The sequence below is a fragment of the Brachypodium distachyon genome, chromosome 3 (genome assembly GCF_000005505.3).
Source record: "Brachypodium distachyon strain Bd21 chromosome 3, Brachypodium_distachyon_v3.0, whole genome shotgun sequence".
Taxonomy (NCBI): Eukaryota; Viridiplantae; Streptophyta; class Magnoliopsida; order Poales; family Poaceae; genus Brachypodium; species Brachypodium distachyon.
The window spans coordinates 12,788,873-12,806,702 of NC_016133.3; the positions used below are offsets into that span (position 1 = coordinate 12,788,873).

Sequence of the window (17,830 nt, forward strand, 5' to 3'; positions counted from 1 at the left end):
CCACATTCAGACCATTTTCCATCGTTGAGCTAGTTCACAACTAAATATTTTGTTATAGTTGCGTGTAGCAAAATTCAAAGGATTGCGAAAACTTTAAGCTGCATTCCAAATCTAACCTGCCAAAATGATTTACAGCAACAGAACTACTAAAGCTCACTCCAGAACTACCATCCCTCAATGTGCTTACACGACGAAAGCCTAACCCAAAACAAAAATGTGATTCTGCATCTAGCTCTGTTTCTGTTGCTGGCTTCGCTGCTGCTTGTGCCCCAATTGGTTTTCACCCATTGTTCATTGCGAATGCAAAGAAATTTTGGTTAACGAAACATGTTACATGTATAGATGCAACGAAATATGAACAGAAGAAGACAGCACGAAAGCAGAGGAATACAGAAATAACTAACTCAATGACATAACTGGGTACCATTGTCGGATACACACTAAGAAACAGCATAATACTTGTCCCGGATAAAAAACAATTAAAACTTGCAACTTTTTAGTGTTCAACACTAAGACAAAACTTGCTGACTTCGACACAGGCGATACGGGGAGAAACAGCTAGCTTAGTCGTCGAACAGGCTGAAGCCCATCTCGCCGTCAGACTCCTCCTCAGGCTCGTCCTTCTTCTCCTCCTCCTTGGGGGCGGCAGCTGCTGCGCCACCGGAGGCAGCAGCAGCAGCAGGTGCGGCGACTGCGAACTTGCTGGGGTCCTGCAGAACAAAGGAACAAACTAAATGTGTGAGTAACTTGAAAGGGGTCCCCAAAATTAATATCAAGTCAAAATGAAAGACCATAAAAAAAAATTAGTTCAACTTTACATTGTTATGCAAAATATAATTGGTTGAAGTTGGCAGACAAAGCTTGGCCCGCAAGTATGATATGAAAACACAAACATTTCAATCTATAGGCTAATTACTACATGATGCAATTCTGATTGAGCAGGAAGGTACAAATACTTCGATTCAAAAGCTAATACTACATGATGCAATGCTGCTTGAGCTTAAATGCCCACACATCAGGTATGAGATGACATATTAGCGTAAATTAACCTTAGCACCGTTAAGTATGGCTAAGATACGATGTCATCTACATGATTGTAATGCAACAGTTCTGTACTTCTGCAATTAACTAAACAGACAGTTCAATGTAAGATTGAGCATAAAGGTATTACAAAGAATGCACGCATTGTATGTTTGAAACTAAGATTACAAATAGGGAAAATTGAAAAAAGAGCAAGGGGATCACCTTAAGATACTCCTTGATCTTGTCACCATGGGGGTATGAGTAATCAGTCTCCACAGCAATAGCAAGCACATTCTTGTATGCATTGATAAACATGTGCGGCGCAGCAGCAATAGTGGGGTATGAGATTGCCAGGGACAGGGAGGCAACCATGGACACACCGGACGCAAACTTGTCCATGAGGTCTTCCTCAGTGAGGTCAAGAACCTCAGGACTGAAGACAGACCCACTGTCATAAACATTGTTGATCACCAGCCCATATGAGAACGGGCGGATACCCAGCTTCGCGAGCAGGGCAGACTCGGACGAGCCCACCTTGTCACCCTTCTTAATGAGCTCCACAGGGGTGATAATTTCAACAGTACCCTTGTTAATCTTGGTGGGGATGTTGAGCACCTGAAAAACACAGCTTGGGTGAGAACTCGTGACAAACAGTGATCACAAAGAGAAGCATAAAGAGCTACATGTACAAATGCTCACCTGGAAGAAGGACGTCTGGGAGGGATCCAGACCAGTGTTGCCAGGGGGAACCACCACATCAACAGGAGCAACTAGCCCAACACGAGCAGGCGCACCAACCTGAAACATAACAAAGTCAGGTTCACCACCCATCACAAAAATACCACCATGTCCAGACATTACTTGACTAATAGAAACACTACTTGTTGAGAGACAAAATCGTGAAGTGGATAAGAAATAAATAAATATATCATGTATAGTTTACAACACAACTAAATTTCAGTTACCTATAAAATTTCTTATCACAGCCAAATAATAGATGACACTATAAGACTGATTTACGAAGCGAACTAACAGATCTGGATGCACATTTCAGCTGCATATTTGTGCTTCAATTTGTCAAACTGAATTATACACTTGTTCTATAAATTGTACAGGACAAATTAAGTCAAGCAATAAAAACAAAGTAACATTCTGATTTTGTGTACGCTAGTAAACTTCACATTTAACAACAATAAGACTAGCCTAGCAACATTATTACGCCCACGACCTCTGGCATAATAAAAAAACAAGGATCTCCTAAAATGTACAGAACTACGCATTTCACGACAATTACAACAAATTACAGCATTTTTACGATGGACAATCTTACAAATATTTAAACAATATATCCTGGAAAACGCAAAGCCAGGCCCGGGTACAATTTTTTACCTTGTACTTGGCGACCTCCTCACGAACCTCCTTGAGGTCACCCTTGGTGAAGATAAGACCAACATTTCCCTGCAAAATTCGAACCATCCATTTCAGCACACAAATCTCGCATCCGCAAGAACAAAAACAAAAACAAAACAAAATCCGCATTGGCAACTTACTATGAGGAGGTTGCTGAGCTCGAGGTAGTCCTTGTTGCCGGTCTTCTCGGAGTGGACCTTGATGCACCTCCTGATGAGGGTGTTCTTGCCCATGAGCACGACGGAGTCGCCGCGGAGGCCCTTGCGGATCTCCTGCAGCTGCTTGGACCCGACGTTGTCGGCCACGGCGATGAGCACCTTGCTGTACTCCTCCAGCAGCTGGCACAGCTTCTTGTCGTACGCGATCTTCTTCTCCGCCTTGGTCCTCTTGATCGCCATCGCTGCTGCTAGTGATTCGCTACCGGAAAAACTAACGCTAAATCAATGGAATCTGGGGGGAGGGAGATAGTTGGAAGGAGGAGGACCAGGCTCGAGAGGAGAGCAAGGCGGACGGCTGGCGGCGGCGGCGTCGCTTTAACCTAGGGTTTCAAGGTAGTGAAGGGCTGGGTATTTATAGGGGGAATGCTGTGTTCAGGCTTCGTTAGGGTTGAGCGAGTGTTGCTGGGATGGGCCTCATGGGCTGGGGTGGGCTGGATTTGCGCTTCTGTAATGGGCCTTTTCGCTGAGGACCACACATGCAGTGTCTGCTGGATGGGGCCGGTGCTCAAAATACGATTTGGGCTTCTACAGTTTGATAATATGACTCAAATCTTTGATGTAAAAAAAATATAATCCCTTCGTCCAACAAAAAATGTCTCAATTTTGATTAAATTTGCATGCATCTGTACATTAAATCATGTCTAAATAAATACGTTGGATGGAGAAAGTACTCGTATATGATTCAAATCTTCTTCTTTTTATAAATCAATGACTCAAACCCGTTTGAAGAACAGGAAATGAACTACATTTTGCGAAAATTCATCTAATTCCAAGATGTCTGACATGGTTGACAGATATGCAGCTTTTATTGCTATTCTTTATATGAATATTGCATAATTATAAAATGTGTCGAGAAAAGCAACACAGTGAAGACATGATCCAGGAAGATGTTAACAATGCCATCATGGCCATGCACTTACAATATATTTCACTCAAAACACTGTCAAAAAACTTAGGATCATGTCTCGATAGCTTTGTTCTTCTCAGTTCTTCATCCATGGGTGGTGGTATGTAAAAACAAAACATCTAAGGACTGAGTTCACAGACGCAGCAGTAATTAACTGAGTTTTGAAATGATCATCAGAGTTACAGAGAGAGAAAGAAAGAGGCTGGAGCTAGGCATCTATGGACAGGTTTTTCTTGTGTCTGCTGAGCTTCAGCCGGGGTGTGGCGTCAGCCTTCACCACGGCAAGCTTGTTGTCGTCACTCGCAGTTGTTGGAGCAGCATCCTTGGTGCTGCAGATCTGCGGCTTGGTGCCGCCGAGGCCAAGGGAGGACAGCCAGCTCTTGCTGGCATTCCTGCTGCGGCCCAGCCTCTCGATCTCCTCCCTCATGGTGGAGCACTCCTTCTCCAGCTCCGCCACCCGCTGCTTCATGCCGTCCATGCCCTCCCGCAGTGCTTGGTTTTCCCTGGTGGCCAGAGGCCAGCCTACGCCACGGTGTTGTTCGGCAGAGATTGGCAGGCCGAGCTGCCTTGAACCGCCCTCAAGGTTCTCAGAGATCATGAGGCACTCGGCAATGGAACTCCGCAGCTGGAGCTGCTCGAAGAAGAGGACCTGCACGATGACCCGAAGGGGGAGACGCTCGTTCTGCGCTGCGTGGGTGCATGCTTCCAGGGAGAGCTTCTGGCAGTCCATCACCCGGCAAAGTTCTTCCTTCTCCGACTCTGGAAGATGGGGGTGCGCCTATGTACAAAGTCAAAAACAAATTGTAACCATCAACAGCATAAACTTAAGATGCCACATCAAACATTACTAGCTATTCCTACTGTTTTCGGTCAAAAAGAAACATTACTAGCTATTTGTAGTTTGCAATTGCATGTCAGCTCCCTAGGTGGAAGGTAACATAACTTATATTCCCTACGTTCCTAAATTCTTGTCATGGTTTTAGTTCAAAAGTATTGTAGTAATCTGTAAGCATCATCTTGTGCAACCTAAATAATTATTCGGTAACCCAAAAGTTTCTGAACCTATTTCGCATGCTATTTGTTCAAGAAAGCCTGATTATTCAGTTGCCCAGGTGCAGGCTGGAGAGTCAAATAAATTTACTAAATGTACAATTTAGTTTGACGAAGAGAGGATCACGGAACTGCAGACAAATTAAGATAAAGAGTATTCACCAAACCAATAGAACCAATTATGCAAAGGATATGAAGAAATGATGCATGCATGAAGAGGAACAGTGGTAATCATGCTTTGGCCGAGTGAAAAAATCATCTGCATTTGTGTTATTATGTTCGTGGAAATTGGATACAAGGAACCGAGATACAAAATTGTTACCTTCAGATATATGTCAACAGCACGATAAAGTCCATCATCTATTGGCCGAGCATAATCTGGTATGGCAGCAGCCAAAGATCGAAACTTTTGAAGCTTTAGGTTGACATCTGGCGCAACTTCAGCTAAGTAGCCATCAATCAACTTAGCAACCATAGTTACCGGCATTAGTGAAGGAGAAGCTAATATTTGCCCATCGTCACCAAGGCCAGGGGAAGCTCCACCAGTTTCTTGATCCATTGTCAAGAAGTGGTCAAGAATCCTATGGATGCAATCCACATCATAAAGTGTTTCAACAGACTCAGACATGTTTGGTATCAAAATATCTTCCAGAGTGGCCTTGTCAAGCTGCAAACCGATCCGTCTCTCCAAGTTGGACACGCAGGAGGAGCTGGCTTTAAGGAAGATTGATGTGCGCAGAAGGCCAAACAACAGCTTGCAAGATGTAACACCCCTTTGGAAAGGCAACAGCCTATCAATCTCCTCAAGAAGATACTTTTGCTCCTCTTCAGAAGGCATGGCTGTTAAGGTTGTCATTGAAAGGCAGCTGCTGACATCACTAATGCTTTTACGCCGATTGAGACCAGGTAAACGCCTTTTGGCATAATGATTAAGGGATCCAACGATAATGTCCTGATCGATGCCTCGGTATTCCATAGCTGAGATGACCTTCTTGTATAATGGAAGGCTTAAGCATGACACATCATCATACCACCAATCTGAGCTGCTATTTCTTGGCCTTGCTCCAGTGCTAATACCATTCCACAAAAAGCTCCCACCAGGACTCTGCATAGGGCCGCCATACTGGACAACTGGCCAGCCAAATAAATCAGGATCGGTACATGATTTGGTTGCAACCGAGTCGATGCACCTCTTTACGACTTGCAATTTTTCAGCAATATCAATGACATTGTCGCAAGTATGAAGGGCTTTGATTGAGTCCTTCCAGCTTTTGAGGACTGTTTGGGTAAGGAAACTCTCTGTCTGCGCAATCAAATTTCCCTCGGCAATCTCTTCAGTCATCTCGAGATAATCAGCAGCGCAGCGAAGATGCACGACATTGGAGGAAGTCATTTCAAACTTTACACCATAGCAGAACCTTGCAGCTAGTTCAAAAGCCTTTGCTCCCCCAGGAATATCAGAAAGATCAATGACACAACTATCTTCTCCCGTCTCAATTTTCTCTCTGATACGACATTCCAAAAGGCCACTCTTTAATAATAGAGGGAACTGTAAAATAGATAAATGAATTGTTTACTACAAAATAACTTCCTGCTTCCTTCACAGATATGTGTCTAAACATTGTCTCTAAATGATACCATGCACATCCCAGTACCAGAGGTTGCACGGAAACAAAGCAGAGACTAAAGTTGCATGATGCTAACAAAAGAGAAGGTGTGAAACAAGGGAATGCTTTACCGAACTATATTGGTGGGAAATATACCTTGTGGAGATGAAAAGATTGCTCCCCAACTACCACAGTTACGTCACTAGGAAGACCAGTAGTACAATACCTACATAATGAACATAATTCCATTAGAATGTACTGTTCGAACAATTCAGTTTCTGGCAACATAATGTGTTTAAACAACTATAGCTTTAGAACAAACAGGTACATGAAAATAAGTAGAGAAATTAGTTCAGCAAAAATGCATGTGAAATCTTCAGGTGAATTTAGTTTGTTGTGCACAACAGCCAAAACTGTTCAACTAGCAGGATTTGTTAATATGGGAAAAAGGTTAGGAAGAGAAGGCCCATGTGTTATCATGGTCAACTCCAAGACACCTGACTTCCTAGACTAAACTTGTTCAGCTTATTTAAAGTATATACATCATAGAACACACATTAAAATATCCAAGATCGGCAATTGAAAATAATATATCGAAGTTCATGTTTCAACAAAGTACATAGCTAGAGCAGCAGAGGGCAAAAAGCCTGAAACAATGGTTGATCAATAATGTTGAAGCAAGCCAGTAACATTATGGACAACTTTGGAACATAACAAGCATATATGAATGACTCAACACTCAACAGCTACGATGTTTCTCTCTTCTAAACACAAATATTACTACTCCGTACTGAGCAACTGATGTACCAAATAAAGATGGTTCTTAAAAATAGTTTGGACTTAAAAATGGTACATGGGACTATGGGACTGCATAAGAGATTAGCTCTAAGTTGGTAACCCTTCAACTGTAATCAAAATAATTATCTCAAGTTTCAGATTTGAAGCAGCGTACATACTTCAGGACCAGTATCTGATACAGAGTACTCCACACCATGGTTTTGATGAGGGAACATAATTTGGAGAAATAAATCTGGTACAGAATACCCCACACCATGTGCAGCACCAACAAGTACCAAACATAAGACCGGGCCCAACAGTCAGACAAAAATAGTACTTCTCAGTTCTCACAGAAGGGGCAAATAAATACTGATCTACAGGACAGGCATTCTGCACCATGAAGTCTGAACACGCTATTTACCCACCAATGCCTTCAATGACTCCCAAAATGGTACTATAAAAGATGCTAAGATAGGTTCCATTTTTTCCACAAATAGATCAAGTCCTCAAACACGGTATGAGCATAGAACGCATCGAAACGATAATATTAGTATACTGATATTAACAGGCTGTCTTCAGATAATTGGTAATGAGCCCTTCCAGAAAGTTGTGTCAGCTAAAAAACAAAAATGGGTATAGTACCATTGCTGGCCACCATGATTTGATTAAAACCCTCCATCCGGCAGGAGTTGGTTAGCATATTATAATCGGTGCACCAGGTGAAGCCAACAACAAGAGGTTTGGCCATGGATGCATGGCAGCTTCTAGCACAATGGCCCCTATTCAATTATTTCCCACTTTTTCAGACGAACATATATATGACACCTTTCCTATTCTGAACAATCTCAGAGAGAAATACTCCAATAACTAAAATCGTAATTATAACAGAAAATAAATACAGTCATCAAACCTTGCACAAAATTAGAAGGTGGACCAAATTTTAGATCTTAAAACTGCCATTGCTAGGACGAGAATTGCGTAATTCTACAGGTTAAACCTGGCAGAGCAACATGTAGTGGGGGGAGAGAAGAAAAAAAGAGGCAGAGAGAAGCTGTTCGTACCATTCTTGGCCCTGCTTCCTGAACACATCAGCTCTTGATCCCAGCTTCAGACAGGCCATGTTAGAAGAGCGCCCAAGTTCCAACAGGGCACCACACTACATCAACGAGGCAGCCGGTTCCTTGGGATCAAAGGCAGAGAGATTCCAGCTTTCCACGCGCCGGCCCCAAGAAGAACCAAACCCCTCGAGAAAAATAACCAAAAGGGAAAGAACGAAGAAGAAAAGGAAAGGAAACAGCACTTTCCCCACAAACAGGAACACGAAAACCTTCAATCTAGCCTAAGAGAATCAATCCGCGGAGAACACGGGGCAGAGCATCATCGATCGATCAGACGACGATGCGGAAGACGAACAGCGTCCAGATTACACGGAGCGCCCACACGAGGTTGCACATCTACACCAGGCCGCTAATCCAGGAAAAGGAGAAAAAAGAAGGGACCTTTGGGAAGAAGATTGGAGAGGACTATGGTACCTACTAAACCCACCAAATCACGGACCCCTCGAAATCAAATCGCCCCAAGAACACTTCGCGTCAATCCGCGGAAAACACAGCAGGATGGAGGGAGAACCAGTCGCGGAGGAAGAGAGCGCTGCTGCCGCCGGAGGAGGGGGAGGTGGGGGGGAGACAGGGGAGGGTTTGTTTATGGAGGCATAGGCAGGGGTTGGGGGGGCTGGGACTAGGAGGAGGAATGTTGTGGCAGGAGCAGGGCAAGGGGATCCAAGAACATTCTTCTCCTTTGGCTCACAGTGGTGGTACTGATGCAGTGTGGATGTATCTGGTGGGCTTCACATCACAGTTTCCTATGGAGAAAAAGGACAATGGAATGGAAGGAGATGGATGAGGAGGAGGAAGAAGGTCAGGCAGGTCTGGTTGTGGGCCCAGGGCCAGCAGGCCCAAATCCACTTTGGCTCGATCCTCCTTTGGACCTTCCACCTCCTCTGTGCTGATTTTTGTTCTCTGCCTCTCTAGCCTGTACTAAGCCCATGAACAGTCAGGCCTCAACAAAAGAATACTTAAAGTATACGATTAAAGTGTACAAGGATCTGAAGAACTACACAAGTAAATTGTGATACTATGTGCTTGTAAAATTTCTTGGAGAAAAGAGAACCTCTTTTCCTTAGCTATGGAAAACAGTTTTTCAATGCTTACGAAAGTGAGTTTTGAGCACTTAAACTTGTTTTTACATATGTCGCAGATACGGTCCTATTAGAATAAATTTTACATGTGTATTTTGTCAGGGGGAAAGTCTCCGTGTTATATAAAAAATAATTACACATGAGCAACAAATTTCAGTTTCTTGAGAACATACCAGCAAAACAAAGAAAATACTCTCCCCGTCCCATACTAAGTGACAAAATATTACATGTATCTAGACACTCTTTGGGTATAGATACATCCATATTTCGACAAAAGGTGCGTTCTTTTCGGCTTCTAGAACCGGTTTCTCTTAGAAACTGCTCTCACATAGCTTCCTAGAGAACCGTATCTCAGATTTAATTAGGCATTCAAATTAGTTTAGACCAAACTAACTTAATAGCATAATAAAATTTAGGTGGCGGCTTCTCTAAAAAGTTGAGGAATGACAGTTGCCCAAATTTGAGTCACTTGATATAACACGGAGAAAACAAGAATCACGCCATTAAAAAAATTTTGGAAGGTTCTAGAAAATCCACCATCTCGGTCTACCCTTCTCTTTCCCATCATTCTTTGTCACCCTCAATAGCACGACACATAAGATATTCTGATTTTCCTGATTACTTACATTTCATCTCTAAAATACAAGTTTATGTGGCACCACAGCTCTTTTTCATACCTTTTACCGGGAAGGATTAATTCCTGCAGATAAAACGGGAACCAAATTGGTAGGCCCATGTTTTCCAAACAAGAAACAAGAAACGAATTTGATCTTTTGCCCCTAGCCAGTGATGTGCACTCGGCTGTACTTGCGACTGAACATTTGAACCAACCAGGTTTCGCCTCCTCGGACGCAGGCCCACCTGCACGCAACACGTGTCCTCCCCCCTTATCACCTCCCCCAAACAAACCTTCAAGAAAGTCCAGCAATTTTTGGCGCCAACCCTCTCCTCTCGTTCCTTCCTTCCCTTCCCCTGCTTCTGCAGATCTTGGCCTTCACGAGGCTGCCAGGAGTGGGAAGAGTTCACGACCATGGCCGCCTGCGCGTCCATGGCCGTGTCCCGAGCTCTGATCACCACGCGGTGCCGCCGTCCCGGCGGCATGCATCTGCAGCCGCGGATGCCACTCATTGCCGGCCCCGGACCAGCAGCAGCGCCTCTGCTTCTTCTCCCGACCATGGCGTCGGCAAGGACGAGGAGGAGAAAAATCATGCCGGATTGTCCCAGGCTGGGCGGCGGCGGGGACGACCTGGCGCCGACGCCGGCGTCGGAGCGGACGATGACGGCCCTCGACCTTGCCACCCTCTGGGTGGGGCTCGTGGTGGGCGTGCCGGCATACTACCTCGCCGGCAGCCTCGTCGACCTCGGCATGTCCGCAGCCCAGGGCGTGGCCACGGTCGCCCTGGCCAACCTCATCGTCCTCGCCACGCTCGTCCTCGCCGCCGCCCCGGCTGCCACACACGGGCTCCCCTTCCCGGTCCTGGCCCGCGCCGCGTTCGGCATCCGCGGCGCGCACGTGCCGGCCGCGGCGCGCGCGCTCGTCGGCTGCGGCTGGTTCGGGATCGAGTCCTGGATCGGCGGCCGCGCCATCTTCCTCCTCCTCCCGGACTCCGCCATAACCTCCCTCCCGCCGGCCATGGTCGCCCCGGCGCACCCGGCGCTGCTCGGCGCCGCGTCGCCGGTGGAGCTGGCCTGCCTGCTTGCCTTCACGGCGTTGCAGCTGGCCGTGCTCTCGAGCGGCATGGCCGGGATCCGGAACCTCGAGAGGTACTCCGCCCCTGTCCTCGTCTTCCTCACGGCCGCGCTCCTCGCCTGGGCCTTCTTCTCCTCTTCCAGCTCCGGCGGGGTGAACTTCTGGGCCGTGCTGTCGCAGCCCTCCAGGCTAGCGGGCCCGGACCTCTGGGCCGTCTTCTTCCCGGCGCTCACGGCCAACATCAGCTTCTGGTCCACGGTGTCCATCAGCATCGCGGACTTCGCCCGCTACGCGCGCAGCCAGGCTGACCAGGTGCTGGGCCAGGCCGGGCTGCCGGTGTTCATGGGCCTCTTCACGCTCGCGGGCCTCCTCATCACCTCCTCCACCCAGCCCATCTTCGGCCGCGTCGTCTCCGACCCCATCGACCTCCTCTCCCAGATCTCCATTCGCTCCCCATGGCCCGCCGCCACCAAGCTCGCCTCCATCGCCGGCGTCAGCCTCGCGATAATCACCACCAACGTCGCCGCCAACGTGGTCGCGCCGGCCAACACGCTCGTCTCCCTCTTCCCGGGCGCCTTCACCTTCACCACGGCCGCGCTGGCGACCGCCCTGCTCGGCGTGGCGTTGCAGCCATGGCGGCTGCTGGGATCCAGCGAGAGCTTCGTCTTCACCTGGCTTCTCGGCAACGCGGCGCTCATGGGGCCCATCGCCGGCGTCTCGCTCGCCGACCACTACCTCGTGCGCCGCACCCGGCTCGACGTCGCGGCGCTCTACTCGGAGGAGGCCGGCGGGGAGTACTACTTCCAGGGAGGGTTCAATGTCACCGCCATGGTGGCCATGGCGGCCGGGTTCGCCGCCGTCGTGCCGGGGTTCTTGCATAACGTCGGCGTGCTGGCCAGCGTGCCCAGGGCGTTTGTTGTGGCGTATAACAACGCCTGGTTCGTCAGCTTCTTCGTCGCCGGCGGATTCTACTGCCTGCTGCGGGGATCGGAGCAGAGCTTAGTTGCCTGCTCTGCTGCTGCTGCTTGATTGATTCTAGACTCTAAAACTGGGTTTCAGAATGACACCGCATACATACAGTAAGTTATTTATTTATTTTACTAACAAAAGATGAATAAGTAAATGAACAAGACACGGTGATGTTCCATACTGCTTTGTAAAGGAGTAAAGGAGAAAAATCAGTCACAGATTTGCATAGAGTTGTGTATATGCATATTCTTTTTCCCAATCGATGAATATCCTATTGGCAGCAAGTCGAATGTATATCCAGGTTCAGTGCAGAAATTTGAAATGTGATGGTATCTAATTTTCTTTTCGTGTGTTTGTGTGATTTTTTTTTTGTCCAAAGGTAGATTATACCTTGGCCATGTACTGTATATATTTTACCACCATCTCTGGTAAAACGAGGACCAAATAATATCTTTGTAATATTTCGAAGCTAGCAAACCCAGTACGGAGTGATAGCTTATGGAGTAGAGTTTTTCTTTTCTTCATCTAAGAAAACTCGACAGGCCATGAAGCTCATGCATTTCACACACAAAAATAGACTACCCGTCTATAAGAAAAACCGGATCCAAAACAACATACATTCCTGCATATGGATTGATCTGGAGTCTGGGCAACTACACTATTTCTATTTTGTTACTCCCTCACGTTCATATTATTTGTCTCAAATTTGTCTGAATGTGAACGTATTTATGTTTAAAAAACGTCTAAATACATGTAATATTTCGACAATTAATATGGATCAGAGGGAGTAACATAAATAGAAGTGATTTCAGTGCAACTAAGCTACTTCCTGTATTGTGCAAATAAATACAAGTACTACTGTACATAAAAATGATTTCAATATAACTAAACTATTTCTACTTTGTTAACATAAATAGAGAGTGACTTGTGTATGCTCGACGGCTTCCTGCATTGTGCAAATTAATACTCAAGTGATTTCAATACAACTATAAATTATTTCCGCTCAGCTGGCAATCCGACATGGCCGAAGCTCGAACCGGACCAGACCAGCTGGCCGGCCGGCCGGCCCGGGCCGAAGCCGGAAGAACCGAGGCGAACAAAAAGACAAGTCCACATCACGGGCGGCCGGGTTCCGTTGCAGGCAGCCACGACGGCCTCTCCTCCTCCATTTCCCCCGACCTCCCCGCACGCACGAGCGCGCGCGCATCTCCCCTCCGATCCCACGCCCCAGCGCGCGCGCGCGAGCGAGCGCGTGAGCCAGATCCGCACCCGCCGCTCGCTCGCTCGCCGGCGGCCGGCCAGGCGCCTGCCCTTGCGGCGTGGCCGCGGACAGACAGCGAGATCGTCGTCGTCGTTGTCAGCGGCGGCGGAGGGGTCGACAGCGTGAGCGCGAAGGGGGGTTGGTTGGTTGGTTGGTTGGGGGCAAACGGGCGGGCGGCCACTGAGGGGGGGCAATGGCGCGGCGGTGGAGGCCGTCGCACCTGGTGTTCGTGGCGGGGGCGGCGTACCTCATCCTCATCTCCCTCAAGTTCCGCCGCGTGCTCGACCTGGCCACCGCCGACCTCGCCGCCGCCGGCGACCCCGCTTTCTCCTCCCCGTCCTCCTCCGACCACTTCCCTCCCCTCCTCCTCCCCGGAAGCTTCTCCTCCTCCTCTTCCCCCACCAACGCCACCCTCTTCCATGTCCAGCCCTTCTGGCACCGCTACGACCGCGTCTCCCTCCCCGACATCGCCGCCCGCAACCGGTCCGCGCTCGACCGCATGGCCGACGACGCCTGGTCGCTCGGCCTCACCGCCTGGGAGGACGCCGCGGCGTTCGCCGGGGACCCCTGGGAGCTCGCCGCGGCCGGCTCCGCTGCCTCGTCCACCGACAAGTGCCCCTCCGCCGTCTCCGTGCGCGCGCGCGGGAGGGTCGTCTTCCTGCCCTGCGGCCTCGCCGCCGGCTCCTCCGTCACCGTCGTCGGCACCCCCAGGCCCGCGCACAAGGAGTACGTGCCGCAGCTCGCCAGGATGCGCCAGGGGGACGGCACCGTGCTCGTCTCCCAGTTCATGGTCGAGCTACAGGGCCTGCGCGCTGCGGATGGCGAGGACCCGCCCAGGATACTGCACCTCAACCCCAGGCTCAGGGGGGACTGGAGCCAGCGCCCCATCATCGAGCACAATACCTGCTACCGGATGCAGTGGGGCGGCGCTCAGCGCTGTGACGGCCTACCTCCTGAGGACAATGAGGATAAGGGTATGTCGTGCTATTCTGCTTCAGTCCTAGCTTGGACCTTAAAATGTTCTTTCTAGTAATGTGGTTATGGTACTGGCATCCTTGCTAGTACTTGCTAGTAGAGATAAGGGGCGACAAATCAGTTGTATTGCCATTTTTCTATTTAGGACTTACTAGTTAATGCAGGGAAAGGCTGCGTACAAAAGACCCAAAGTGGTCGGACCCTTCCCCGGACCCTGCGCAAGCGGGAGCTACATGCACCGGGCTGCCCTTTTTTTTAGGACTTACTAGTTAATCACTATAGCTGCTATCCATGATGACTATTGTTTATTCGATATTAAAACTGCTTCTAAGCGCGTGAAGATTTTCTTGCCACAAATTCTGGGGACTTAATAATTTTGATGCTATTGCCCTTTTGCTATGGTAGATTCTTATTTGACATATAGATCAGATGAAGATGTCAGATACTCAGATCATTAATGTTGTTTACTGTTTAGTGTGTGTATCTTCTGAATGAAATCCGTTTCAACTAGTTATATTAATATCTACACTTCCATATGTACATACCATTTCTATGACTGTTCATCAGTACCTTGATATGTACCATGTGTAATTGCATGCCATAATAATATGGAATTATGAATAGCTCTATGGACAATTTCTTGAATTTTTCATATGATTTTTCCTTCGTGGGGGATTTTCACCTTTTCACAAGTTATATTCTTATTGACTAACATCTGAAGTAATATGAAAAAGTTTATTTGATTTTCTAGTTTTTCTTAAATAGTCATTTTTAGCATCCACTTTGTATTGCAAAACAAAAACACAAGTACACAACATGCTAGTTCTATGATAACACTGTCGTTTTATCCCCAGGCTAGCATATTTGGCTAAACCCTACAATTTCGTATTTTTGGACAGTCGATGGGTTCACCAAATGTGAGAAATGGATACGTGATGATATTGTTGACACAAAGGAGTCCAAGACCACTTCATGGCTAAAGAGGTTCATAGGGCGTGCGAAGAAACCAGCAATGACATGGCCATTCCCTTTTGTAGAAGATCGATTATTTGTTCTTACTATACAAGCTGGAGTTGAAGGTTTCCATATATATGTTGGCGGTCGACATGTGACATCTTTCCCTTATCGGCCAGTATGTTCTTTAGACATGTTCTTGCTGCTGTCTTTTTTGTTATGATATATAGAAGAAACACTAATGGGTAAAGGTGATCATTGCCAGGGGTTTACTCTTGAAGAAGCAACAGGATTATATGTTAAGGGCGACGTCAATGTACATTCAGTTTATGCCACTGCTCTTCCTATGTCTCATCCCAGTTTTTCACTTCAGCAAGTCCTTGAGATGTCAGAGAAATGGAGGTCCCAACCACTGCCAAAAGATCCAGTTTACCTTTTTATCGGAATACTCTCGGCATCAAATCATTTTGCTGAGCGCATGGCTGTGAGAAAAACTTGGATGCAAACTTCAGAAATTAGGTCTTCTAAAGTAGTAGCACGATTCTTTGTTGCACTGGTAAGCAAATTATGCGTCCAAAATAAACGGTATTTTCTTTGAAATATCTTTGTCGCTAGTTTGTGCAATGCATCTTTAGATTTCTTATTGGTGTTGTAAATTTGAATGTATGATCAGTCTGTGGATCGGAATAATGGAAGTACTCAGTACAAGATAGAGGTTGTAAAATGTGGGCCACATATTTGATACACATGCACAAACAGAAAATGTTCTCTTTTCTTGCATGCGTTGGATTTTGCTGGCTATCTACTGTTCATCTTCATGCTTGTGGTGCTATTATCTTGAATTATTTGATGTAGTGCTATTATATTGAATTATTTGATATATCTTACTAGTCTTATAATTTATGCACGCTCTTACATACTGTATCACAGTAAAAATCGTTATTAGCAGTTCAGCACTGATCATCCACTTACAAACTTGTTAAACACATGTACTCTAGTGATGGGAGATTTCAGTATAGCATCTCATGATGAAAGAAAAAAAAAGAATGTCTGCCATAATGTTACTCTTCACAAACTGTGGTTGCAGAATTCAAGGAAAGAGGTCAATGTAATGCTGAAGAAAGAAGCAGAATACTTTGGAGATATTGTCATTTTGCCATTTATAGATCGTTATGAACTGGTAGTTCTTAAGACAATTGCTATTTGCGAGTATGGGGTGAGACACTCTTGCTATCATCATCTTCTGTTGACTTCTGCAGCAGTTACAGCGGTACTAGTCACTGCATGCACAGTGTGAACTAAATAATGAATCTTACATCTGTTTATCATATCACCTTGCAGGTCCAAAACTTGACAGCTACCCATATCATGAAATGCGATGATGATACATTTGTGAGGGTAGATGTGGTTCTTAGACATATCAGGGCGTACTCCTTTGGCAAACCATTATATATGGGGAACCTTAACCTCTTGCATAGACCACTGAGAACCGGGAAATGGGCAGTTACAGAGGAGGTACTATCGTTTTAAAGAAGCAATATTCTCGAGTTAATCAGTTGGTTATTCAGAGTTCATTTATCATTTTAGAGGTCATGCAACCCCGTGAAATTAGTCTTTATCATACTGCATGTCTGAATCTTTTTTTTTTGTCTAGCCAAGAAAGTTAATCTCACAAATTTGTGAGCTGAGTTTTAATGCCTTCTTAAAGGTTGAGTGAACGACCTTATGTGGTAGTTGAGCCCTAGGAAATGCCTGTTCTTTCCATACGCCCACCATGAACTTGTATATTTGTTTGTAAAAGTGGCAGCCCTTTCTGTGTTGCATGTGTCACTATCTTCATTGCGCTCTGTGATATCCACTCTCAATAAATGTAGGAATGGCCTGAAGATATCTATCCACCTTATGCAAATGGACCAGGTTATGTAATTTCTGGTGGCATAGCAAAATTTGTCGTGTCTCAGCATGCCAATCAGAGTTTAAGGGTGAGCCTCCATCTATGTACCCTACTGCCTTTTGATAATTTGTGTCATGTTTGTACCAAATCACTCTCCTTTTTGGCTATTCCTTGCAGCTATTCAAGATGGAGGATGTAAGTATGGGGCTATGGGTTGAAAAATACAATTCCACAACGCCTGTCCGGTACTCTCACAGCTGGAAGTTCTGTCAGTACGGCTGTCTCGAGAACTACTACACGGCGCATTACCAGTCGCCAAGGCAAATGCTGTGCTTGTGGGACAAGTTGGTCCGGGGCCGACCATCTTGCTGCAACTACAGATAGCGGCGGCAAATGTACTGTTCACCCATCATCAGCATTCCTCCTATCTCAGCCAGTGAGTTTGGCTGGCTGGTGTTCTCCTTTTTTACATGAATCACCCAAGGATAGCTTAGAGGCTGCTGCTGCTCCCTTGGCTCAGTTGAGCTTACATATTGCTGTGAGGTTGAAGCTTGAAGATTTAGGTAGGAAGCTACAACCCTCTGGTTCCACATATTTGCCTGATTTGTGTTTGTTGTCTCCGATAGTGTTGACGCCCTTGTTCTTGTAATTGATCCCCAATTTTGATGTAGAAGATCTGATCAAAATATTCAGATGTATGCCTGTTCTGTTCTTATGGTAGACAAAATGACCGCATGTTCTTTGTCTCCTCGTGTGATACTAAAAATCATCACATTTTTTTCTTTTCTTTTGATATATTCTCACAGTTCTGATTGATGGTTACTTTCTTCCCCTCACATGATGGTCATGGCTTACAATGAGATCAGAGTCTGGAAGCCTGGAATCACCAATATTCCTG

General features: G+C 46.5%; 4 protein-coding genes across 5 annotated transcripts; 2 read left to right on the forward strand and 2 right to left on the reverse strand.

The window, feature by feature from the left end:
* Positions 1-382: 382 nt before the first annotated feature.
* LOC104583534 (60S acidic ribosomal protein P0) lies at positions 383-2,986 on the reverse strand. The gene is made up of 5 exons (XM_010235975.3): positions 2,574-2,986; positions 2,413-2,481; positions 1,723-1,821; positions 1,246-1,638; positions 383-710 (listed from the first exon to the last, which is right to left on the reverse strand). Exons 1-5 carry the CDS (start codon positions 2,829-2,831, stop codon positions 564-566), a joined length of 966 nt encoding a protein of 321 aa, XP_010234277.1. The 5' UTR covers positions 2,832-2,986; the 3' UTR covers positions 383-563.
* Positions 2,987-3,526: 540 nt separating this feature from the next.
* LOC100826255 (BTB/POZ domain-containing protein At1g30440) lies at positions 3,527-8,867 on the reverse strand. Of its 2 annotated transcripts, none has more exons than XM_003573298.4 (4): positions 8,054-8,867; positions 6,372-6,441; positions 4,931-6,157; positions 3,527-4,336 (listed from the first exon to the last, which is right to left on the reverse strand). In XM_003573298.4, exons 1-4 carry the CDS (start codon positions 8,110-8,112, stop codon positions 3,767-3,769), a joined length of 1,926 nt encoding a protein of 641 aa, XP_003573346.1. In that variant the 5' UTR covers positions 8,113-8,867; the 3' UTR covers positions 3,527-3,766. The 2 variants fall into 2 exon arrangements, with proteins under 2 accessions (XP_003573346.1, XP_010234279.1); XM_010235977.3 differs by having other exon boundaries at positions 4,931-6,113; positions 8,054-8,126.
* Positions 8,868-9,826: 959 nt separating this feature from the next.
* On the forward strand, positions 9,827-12,194 carry LOC100834718 (purine-uracil permease NCS1). The gene has a single exon (XM_003571304.4). The coding sequence runs from the start codon at positions 10,220-10,222 to the stop codon at positions 11,906-11,908; it is 1,689 nt and encodes a 562-aa protein (XP_003571352.2). The 5' UTR covers positions 9,827-10,219; the 3' UTR covers positions 11,909-12,194.
* A 287-nt stretch (positions 12,195-12,481) lies between these two features.
* On the forward strand, positions 12,482-17,723 carry LOC100835024 (hydroxyproline O-galactosyltransferase GALT2). The gene is made up of 7 exons (XM_010235978.3): positions 12,482-14,083; positions 14,984-15,216; positions 15,304-15,594; positions 16,126-16,254; positions 16,380-16,553; positions 16,913-17,020; positions 17,110-17,723. The coding sequence occupies exons 1-7, from the start codon at positions 13,303-13,305 to the stop codon at positions 17,314-17,316; spliced, it is 1,923 nt and encodes a 640-aa protein (XP_010234280.1). The 5' UTR covers positions 12,482-13,302; the 3' UTR covers positions 17,317-17,723.
* Positions 17,724-17,830: the final 107 nt, after the last annotated feature.